Source organism: Homalodisca vitripennis, chromosome 1 (genome assembly GCF_021130785.1).
Source record: "Homalodisca vitripennis isolate AUS2020 chromosome 1, UT_GWSS_2.1, whole genome shotgun sequence".
NCBI lineage: Eukaryota > Metazoa > Arthropoda > Insecta > Hemiptera > Cicadellidae > Homalodisca > Homalodisca vitripennis.
The window spans coordinates 195,192,504-195,203,071 of record NC_060207.1 but is presented as its reverse complement, the minus strand read 5'-3'; the positions used below and the strand labels follow the sequence as shown (position 1 = coordinate 195,203,071).

Below are 10,568 nucleotides of genomic sequence, written 5' to 3'. Positions count from 1 at the left end.
TAAACAAACTGACTTAATGGGTTAATCAAAGAATATCAATTGACTCGAATTTTGCAGTTTTTATTCTATCCTTGCCACACAGACGAATAACTACCTCTTTTTGCATCAGTGGCAGTTCTTTAGCATCTAAGCCATGGCGCCATAATGAACAATATACCATCTGCTGACAAACTGCATTGAACACATTCTTTTACAAGTTTCTGTGGTAGAATATATTTTCTGGAAATATTCCTTGCCATATATCCAACACAGTTCTGGCCTCTAGTCGTAGCTGGGTTATTCGATGCCTCTTCTTGGCTGGCGATCAATTCGACCACTTCTTCATTTACATTCAGTTTCATGTTAAATGGATGAAAGCCTTTTACATCAACAAGCATCTGCAACATATTTTTATAATTCAAATCTGTATTAAGAATAAAACCATATGATCAAAGTTGATATATAATTAAACTTTACATTATTATAGCAAAAAATTATTTTTATCAGTTACTAGCGGGCCCGGCGCGCTTTGCTGCGCATTTCAATAATTTTTTGCAAAAGTTGCCCGCGGCTTCGCACGCAATTTCCCGTTGAAAACAGTACACTATATTCACTTATTCTTTTTCTATCACATTCTAAACATTGCTGAGATAATTGATAGTCGTTCCATCGTGAGCCTCTTGGGCGTATTATGAAGGTATGTACCATATTCCTGCCTCTATCTAGCTGTTACCCACGGCTTCGCACGCAAATCTTAAGAACCGAAGTCCTTATATTACTTAGTAAATTTTTTTTTTTACTATAATAAATTTTAGATTAAATTAGTTATATCTCCGATGCCACGATTGAGCTTGCTTTGTTGTCTCGATCGAGAGAATATGTACACACGGAGTTTTGAGAACCATACTTCTGTCAAAAAAAAACAACTAAGGTTGATTTTATAACATTCTTTATATTTGTAGCCAACGTAAGATAGTAATTATGATATCTGCATTACTCTTCTGATCAAGCATGAGCATGGTTTATATTAAATAAATATTGCAGTTAAAGGTGAATTTTTACGTCAAATTTGAATTGTATTATCTGGATAGTAAAGTCTATGTTTAACAGTGATTGCAAAAACAGTTTAAACAAAATTTGTCGTTTCTCTTAAGCTTACTCTATGCTTTAAAACTATAAGTGTCTATGTTTACAAAGAACAGCTGATTAAAAATTTGAAAAGACGTTAACATATGTTTGCTGCAATGCATTTCTTATGGGTATTTCTGTAACCAGTGGGGCGGAATCCTGAATCGGGAAAGGGATGGGCATAGCTTATAAACCTTCTCCGTGGAAAAATACATATACGTACAAATTTTCATCATGATCGGTCCAATAGTTCACGATTCCATAAAGGACAAACATTCATTTATATATATATAGATTTGACGTCACTTGGTTAAAAAGTGTATGTTTACAATATCTTGTTATAAAATGGTGTCAACTCCTGACGCCCGCATAGTAAAGATATTCACTTTTTATTTTACTAAATGCTTTGAAATTACAGACTTGTGTAAAAAAAGTTTTGCGTCAAAATATAATAGTTCATAAAGGCTTTGACTTTGTATTTGTCAGTATGTGATTGAGAAATTTCAATTCATACCAGCTGACTATTCACTGATAGTCATTCCACATTACAGTTTCAATACACAGGTTTACTTGTGGCCTATCTTTAGTAGCATGAATGTGATTTTCAATATGTAGATCACTGAGTTAAAAGGTTTAAGAGTATAAGCTAGTGATGGGAGAATCGAATACGGTGTATTCTAAAACACCCTCTAAATACTTTATCTGTGTTGAAGACTTGAATGAATTGTATGTGAATACGAATACAGCTCTTGAATATATTATTTGAATATTATTAGTATGAATGAACAAATACTGTAGATTTGAATTAAATTCAAAAATATTCTAATTCATTTTGAGGTATTCAAATATGTGAAAACCCGGACTGTATTCGAACACTTCTCTGTTCTCCCATCACTAGTATAAGCCAGAGATTTCAGTTTATGTTATGACAAATATATTGCCTGAGAATTAGGCTGCAAAATCACAGTACTATTGCTTTGTACAAGTAAAGTTTTTTTAAATCCCTAAGATTTTAAACCCGCTTTCACACTCAATCTTTTAAGTGGGAAGATATGTTTATCGGTGTAAAAGTCTCAATACTGCTATGAAACTGATTATCAGTGAGGACAACTTTTTCTCAATGTTACTGTGAAAATATAAGACACCATATGAGTTTGCTGAGTATCCATTAATTCAATCCAGGCAGGTTCCAGCCATTCAATTGCTCATCACACTATGTAACACTTGTGGAGAGGACCAACTACAAAATATTCAACCTATGGTTGTAGCTTTACTATTTCCTCAGGGCGAATACATATTACAATGAATGTATATTCATATTTTCTTCTTTTAACATTTTATATTTCTATACAATTTTGAACTATTTTAGCAACATACATTAACTGTCAGTTTATAAAAAATCTATTGTGTGTATTTTTATTTACTAATGATCGGCTCAAATTGGCACAATGAGAAATATATTTTTTACAAAACAATAAGAGGAGTCAATAACAGACTGTGTTTGAGTGGTTAAACGCATGTAATGGGCATTAGAAACGGATTGTAATTTTATGTCTAGAACAGGCCAAAAGCAAAAATTGGATGTTTAGTAAAATAAAAGTTAAAGATGTTTAAAAAACAATTTTGTATTTATAAAAAGTAAATACTCATAAGCATACAGTCTGTTGAAAATGACAGTATAACAAAGGGCGAGGAAAGTTTGACTGATGGATTTCGCTATTTCATATCCAATTGAGCCGGATTAATTTCTTAACTAACACCATATTTCGGACATCCCCGACTCTTGTTTTTATACAGTATGCACGACTCATTGCTGCGGGGTTATCTCACTGAGTTTGAGAGGGTACTATATACATCCAGGGTGGCAGAAATTCTTTGTGTGACCAGTTAATCTTTTACCAATTTTCTTTTTGTTGTATCTATTAAGCTATAAAGTATACTTAATAATTATTTCTGTCGACATTGGTTCCACTCTTAAGGACAAAATATGAGATGATGGATTTGACTAATATCCTAGCTATGCTACTGAATTTATTATACAAGTGCCATTCCATAAATATAATGCACAAATTATTAGAGTGAAGGACACAGTGTATCAAGACGAAGAAGCACATACTTTTTGTTTAATTGTTTGTATGTTGTATTGTTTAATAGCATGTGTTACTAATGGGGCTTACAACGCTTCAAGTACTGTAAATTCAAAGCTTAAAGTTAAATAGTTTGGGAATTTTAACAGACCGTATTAGTTTATGCTTGATGGTGTTTTCGTGACGGTGACGGCCGCATGAGTACAAAAGATTACATAGAGGCCAAGAAACCAAACACGACTAATGAACGAAATGTGAAATTTTTGCTGATGATCGTTGTGTTTTACATGAAGACGCCTCTGAATATAACGGATCTAATAACATCTGTGTTTCAGATTATGAGATAAATTCCTGTAAATGGGGTATCTCAACGCTTAATTGCTCAATAGAAGCACTCAAGTCTGAACTTAACAACAGGCCTGAAATCGTAGTCTAGAGTGGAGCATTCCATTATCATAAATGCGACACCGAACTTAATGAAAAGCCAAATAAACAATAATCTTTCTTAGTGGATAGTGTCAGGATGAGTTGTCATTCATTCTACACAACAGTCATCCACATATCGTCAACGTTTGTGTCGTAACTAAGAAAATTACACGAATTCAATAGGGAATGGTTACCTCATGTATATTACATTACCCAACTCATTTGACATTCCCGGAGTTCAGAAGGAAGAACGTCATTCATCTCTGAAAGAACTTTTTTGGCTATCGATACTCGGGTAATATTGGTAAAATAAACAAAGGGAGAGAGCGTGAGTGTGGCCAAGCTTCCTCCTCGACACTCGTTGGGAACCGGTCATTCAGAATGATAGAAATTATATTAAAGTACTTGAAATAGGTAACGAGTGTGGCATTATTTATGGAATGATCCTTATAGATTTCTTAATTTGAACTATGTATTTGTTACAAAACCTTGAGATTATCAGGCTCGAACCTGAAGACAGTGGTAAAGAGATCTTCGTGTTTTATCGTTCCCATTATAGCCCCAAGACTTTGGCCAGACTGCTGCCACGCTCCCAGTTCTGCCAACAGGCAGTCCACTCTTCCCGGAGGCCATTGCACCTGTCGATTGCAACTGTTCCGCATCTGGTTCACCATATCGTTTAGTGTTTTTCTGGCAGCATCAAAATATTGATCACTGAAAAAGTTTCCTCGAGGTGTAATCACTGGTTGGCAAGGATAGCAAATATTGTCTATTTCCATGCTGCAATCAAACTTGTAAGATTTAAACTGAAAATTGCGTACCTAATTCATGATACCTTGTAATGTAGTGCGTTGTCATGGTTACTTATGACAAGTAAAAGTAATTTACTTTTGAAATGCCCATTTTTTATTCACACATTTTAAACAAGACGTCTATAACATTACATTTGCAACAATATATAAGAAAAACATATTAAATACAACAAGAATGATGTGAAACACAGTAAGCACAAGGGTTAGACATTAAAACAATTTTAACACTAAAAAAATCCAGTCAAAATGAAGGAGGAGTCTTCATTTACGTGTGATTCAAAAACTGCAGAGCCCTCCTCTTAAGAGTGATGACACTCATTCCTTAAAAAATCTTTAATTTAAGGGAAAGTTAATTGCTAAGGTGTTGGAGTAGAGGCAGAGGAGCAAAGTACTCATAGTTTCTATCATGTTGCCTGCGACCAAGGATGTCTCTAGAGCGGGTTCCAGTAGGGATGTAGAAATCAATCTGCCTGAGATAAGGAAAGTCAATATGGTTAATAAGCTTGGAAAGAAATGTGGCTAGAAAGAAAAAAGAAATGTTCTGAAGTCGTCTTCTATTGTATAAGGACATGAGTCCAAGATGATTAGCAAAGTCTTCAAATATGGGGCACCTCAAGATAGGGGAAACCAATTTTTCAATTGTTATATTAGACACCATCTGATTGAATAGTGTGTTGTTATTACAAAAGACGTTTTTAAACATAAAGATTTATTGTATTCTGGGGCACACCGTTAAGGTTTTTCACGTTAGTTTGGGTACAATCTAACAGAAAGAGTTATATAGTGTAGGAAATAGATTTTCGCAGTGATAACTATATGCCCATTTTTTGTCTGTCATCTCAAATGCCAAAAGTTTGTTACTACTAATTTGATTCAACTATTTTTCTTGAGATTTTCGAAATAACCCCAGAGTCCAGACGTGGGAATGAAATGCAGTCATGGTAAGATAAGATAAAATATTTTTTGACCATTAAAAATTACCAAAATTACAATAGGTCTCGTCAACAACTATAAAAATACTAACCCGACAAAAAGAAGTGGTACACAGCTCATGAAATCCAAAAAAGGAAGCAGACAACAAAAATGACAGTGCATTGGCTCCTGGCAGATCCTTATTATTCAAGTTATTTTCTAACACCTACAATATAACAAAACCTCAAATAACCATAACCAAAAAGACAACAACAGATATAACATTTTGAATTGAAAGTCATAACAAAGTAACAATTTAAACTAACAAGAATATTAACAACAAAATGGAGGCTTTAGATAAAAACAAGTTTGGTAACAAGGAATATATAGCAAATAACTAAAACCAAATATTAAAATTAGAAACAGACCTATTAAATTTTAAAACCATTTCACATTCAAGAAATCATCAACAGAATACATAGGTTGTAGTTTAAGCCAATTAACAGTCTGTCAGAGAACATCTTATCACATGTAACTTTGACCAGGCACATTGGCAGCTTATTATACAATTTTACAGCAAGTCTATTGTGATATTTTTGTGTCCTTTTCAATCTACACCTTGTTTCTGAACCTAGTATTGTGGACATGGTCGTGATCTTTTTTATCTTCTCTAATGTTATGTCACCAATGTAAGCATAAACTCCTGTAATCTACCTAATTATCTGATGTCATATCGATTACGAAGACTAGTTGAAAACTGGCTACCTCATAAATACAATTTGTACACCAAAGATAATAGAGTAAATTAATATAACTTCCTTTCAGCTTCAAATGCAGTGGATTTCTTGTCTTCACTAGAAATAGGTATTTGGTGATAAGAATTATTCAAATCAATGGAACTGGAAGGGGTTTTCCCATCTTGCAATTTTTTAAACCAGCATACCAGGATTCGACAAAGGATAGGTGTTCGGTTGGGCAATCTTTCACTTATTATATATTATTAACCCACAAAAAAAAATGTTAAGTAAAGTGGCACAAATAATACATCTCATCTTAATACAGAAACATGTTAATGTATATTATTCTTTAAAACAGTAAAAAGAATATACAAAATGGTAGTCCAAATTACAAAAAATCACAAGGTACAGAACAGAGAAGGATACATAAAATAGACGTTTTCATTTATTTATTAAAATATAACAAATAATTAAAAACATAACAAACACTAACAATTTAAGGAATAATATGGAAGGAGACCAATACTCTAGTAATCTCTTGATTATTCAAATTATTAGCCTGGGTCTAGTTATTATGTTAGTATACGGGTATATTCCATACTTCTCAACCTTTTATAAATAAGCTATCAAACTATCTTGATGGGCTCCTGACAAGAGTGTATATAACAATGACACCATCAATCATCCTCAGATAACTCCTACTCTGTTACTAACTCTCAAAAATAAAAACAAATTTATTGTAACTAACAGAAAAATTACCCAAATTTAGAGACAGGCCCACATATCTGCATATACAGCCCCTGTCTCTATACAGCTAAAGGAGCAGTGAAAAGAGTAAGAGTAAAAAACAATATCAAAATAGGAAATAAAGAATTGCTTATAGTCTAAGAGCCCGCGACGCCCAGGCATTCGTTATTTCATAAAAGCTGACAACTTGTCAGTATACGAGTACTATACAGGTATAAACGTACCTTGAGTATGGAGCCTGGGTCGCGGTGGCTTCGGCAGGTAACAGGTAGTAAAGGTGATTGAAATCACAGTTTAAATTCGTAATAGTGTAAAGCTCAGTTTTTATACATTTCAACATTAAACAACGATAGAAAGCTGCATGTGCGATGCCGGACACTTAGTATAGTTCCACCCCCCTGCCAGGCAACCCTAAAGTACGATTAATAAAAATAGTACTTTCGTCATATTATAAAACCTGAAATTTATATATGTTATTAGGGGAACAAAAGTTACTCTAGGTGCGAGCGCGAGAGATATACATACAAGCGGGTGCGAGTGAGATAGTATATATATATATGTAATGTCTACGGCGATCTTTTACTGCGCATCAGCTGTCTTATACTCCGAACGTTTGTTTGAATACATAGTAGTGTGAACGGTTATGCGTATAATAAGTGTATTATTATTTAAGAAATTTATTGTTTTTAAAATCGTGGCGCATTTGTGAAAAAGTACTATCATGGAAGTAGAAGGAGCTCAATTACGTTGTTTTGTATGTGACAAGAGTGACGAAAAAATAAATATATTTTCCGAAGAAACATTAAAAAAGCGTCACAGTGTTTTGAAAGCTCGAAAAAAACATTGTCTCAAATATTCTAATGTTATTTTGCCGAAAGAATATACGGATGGAGGATATCACCGTGCATGCCACAAAACATTCACCGGGCTTAATAAGCAATATTTTAAATCCGAACCAATCAGTTCTAAAAACCAATCGACTAGTGTAGTTATTGTTCAACCTTCTACCTCGACAGAGCAACTCAACTCTCCAGTTACACTTTTGGAACCTGTAATAACTACACAACCAGCTGTGATACCTGATTCGGAGGCAGTACCAGGCACTAGTGGTCAAGAAGGCCTGACTTAATGAAGCAGACATTAGTCACGAAACATCATGCAACTGAAGAAGATAATATTTCAATCAGAAGTGATGCTAGCGTAAATGACTCTACAGATGTTTGTATATTTTGTACAAAAAAAAAGAAAAAAGTCAGGTCGAAAATGCTTCCACTTCATGCTGCTAAAACAAAACAATTTACGTCTATTGTTTTACTTTCTATTGAGGATTTGGAGGAATACCAGGAATTATTTAAAAAACTCGAAAATTATTCTGCTCCGAAAATATACTACCACGCAGATTGTCGAGTAGCATTTAAAAATGATATAGTACTGAAAAAAAATCATCTAGTAAAATTCTATGGCATTTCCACCGGGAATTTCATAAAGCAGTATTTGATGACATTAGCAACGTAATAGAAGAAGACGTAATAAAAAAAGGGCGCTGTTTTCTATTAACACATTTACATCAGCTATATATGGATTCCTTAGAAAAGCTCTTGCAAGAAAATTCACTTGACATGAACGTAGCTTTCACAGCACACCACCTTGAAGAAAAAAAATTTTGAAAATTCATTTCAAAACTGTACAATTTTTTACTATTCGTAACAAAAAAGTAATGGCTCCAAAATATTTGTAAAGTATAGACGAGACAATACTTGAAAGGTTACAGACAGAGAATATTTTACAAAAAACTGCATTAATTTTGAGAAAAGTTATTCTGGGAATAGACAAATAAATTACTCTCTAATATTACAGCACAGCATTTAATCGCAGGAGAAGTATCTATACCGCAACCTTTATTGGAACACACTACTATGTATTCAAACAAACGTTCGGAGTATAAGACAGCTGATGCGCAGTAAAAGATCGCCGTAGACATTACATATATATATATATATATATACTATCTCACTCGCACCCGCTTGTATGTATATCTCTCGCGCTCGCACCTAGAGTAACTTTTGTTCCCCTAATAACATATATAAATTTCAGTTTTTATAATATGACGAAAGTACTATTTTTATTAATCGTACTTTAGGGTTGCCTGGCAGGGGGGTGGAACTATACTAAGTGTCCGGCATCGCACATGCAGCTTTCTATCGTTGTTTAATGTTGAAATGTATAAAAACTGAGCTTTACACTATTACGAATTTAAACTGTGATTTCAATCACCTTTACTACCTGTTACCTGCCGAAGCCACCGCGACCCAGGCTCCATACTCAAGGTACGTTTATACCTGTATAGTACTCGTATACTGACAAGTTGTCAGCTTTTATGAAATAACGAATGCCTGGGTGTCGCGGGCTCTTGCTCTATTATTATATGATTAAAAAATTACATTTTATGCACACGGAAAACAATTCCAGGTGTAAATAATCATATGTAGTGCGGTATTAGTGTTCCAATAACTCAAAATTATAGTAATATACTATAAAGGAAGGCTCAGAAAGGAGAACTTCGCGATTGCGTTATTTGTAACTCCGTAAACTTGTGGTGGGTCACGGCTCTCTAACTGAGAGATTACGGGTTCAAATCCCGTGGAGGTCCCATCAAACAGGAATAACAGCCAAAGTGACCCAAACAAGATAGCACAGCAAAGAGCTGAGGCTTGAAAGAGATAAAATTCTAGTCTGTCTATAGACTAACAGAAAAAAGTATTCAACCGATTAAAATGTATGTACAGTGATTTGGGATAATCTACTGAATGTATCAATCGAGGGATCGTTCGATTATTTCACTCAGGAGTCCTATCCGATTTGATGAAGAGTTATTTTGATCACTTTACATGAATGTGTGATTGATAAATTAATAAAAATAAAATGATAAATTTATGACAAATCACATTTACAAAGACAGCGAAAGTAGATTTAAGGTTCTTTGTTTTAGTACTGAGGCAATAGTTTCTATAATTAAAATGCCTTAGATCCCTCTAGTAGTCAGCTGTTACCAACAATTAAACATTACTTAAGGACCTATCTATCAATATTAAATAAAAACACCCGAAAATCAATTAGAAAGATAGCCGAATCTGGTATACTTGAGTGACAAAGTTGGACGTCAAGGACATTTTTATAGTGATGTCGGACCACGCACTACCTCACTGTGTGTCTAAGAACCTCAAGATGAAAATTGAATTACGGCCGTCTTCAGGAAGAAATTCGGCCGGATAGAAAAGTTGAATGTGAAAAGCCTTGGATTGGACAAGCCATACACCTACGATATGAGAACAGGCGTCGCTTTTATCTAGTCATCAAGAAGCAGTGTACGAAAAACGAAAATTTCAAGCTCTGCAGGAAAGCAGTAAACTGGAAAAACCTAAACATCCACAAAAAAAACCTACGCTGGAGTTAAGTATGCATGAAGTATGATTTTGAGTTAAGGTTTACTGACTGATAATATTACTAAGTCACTTGAGGGACTTAAGGATTTTAACGCTAACAGCATTTTGAGAATTTTTATTCAATAAATTAACTAAAGTAATTAATTAAACATATGGAGATAGTTATAAGAAATACGTGTTTAGAAAAATATGGAGTCAAAGCCTTTTGAATTGTGAGGGCAGAGTGATAAGAATGATTGAGATAAGTAATGAGTGAAACACTGGATACATTTCATTATAGTCATCAGTAAGAAATCG

The 10,568-nt window shown here is 34.0% G+C and overlaps 1 protein-coding gene across 2 annotated transcripts; it reads right to left on the bottom strand.

The window, feature by feature from the left end:
* Positions 1–39: 39 nt before the first annotated feature.
* Positions 40–4,466, bottom strand: LOC124353000 (alpha-crystallin A chain-like). Of its 2 annotated transcripts, none has more exons than XM_046802780.1 (2): positions 4,109–4,466; positions 40–377 (listed from the first exon to the last, which is right to left on the bottom strand). In XM_046802780.1, the coding sequence occupies exons 1-2, from the start codon at positions 4,397–4,399 to the stop codon at positions 120–122; spliced, it is 549 nt and encodes a 182-aa protein (XP_046658736.1). In that variant the 5' UTR covers positions 4,400–4,466; the 3' UTR covers positions 40–119. The 2 variants fall into 2 exon arrangements, with proteins under 2 accessions (XP_046658736.1, XP_046658737.1); XM_046802781.1 differs by having other exon boundaries at positions 4,131–4,466.
* Positions 4,467–10,568: the final 6,102 nt, after the last annotated feature.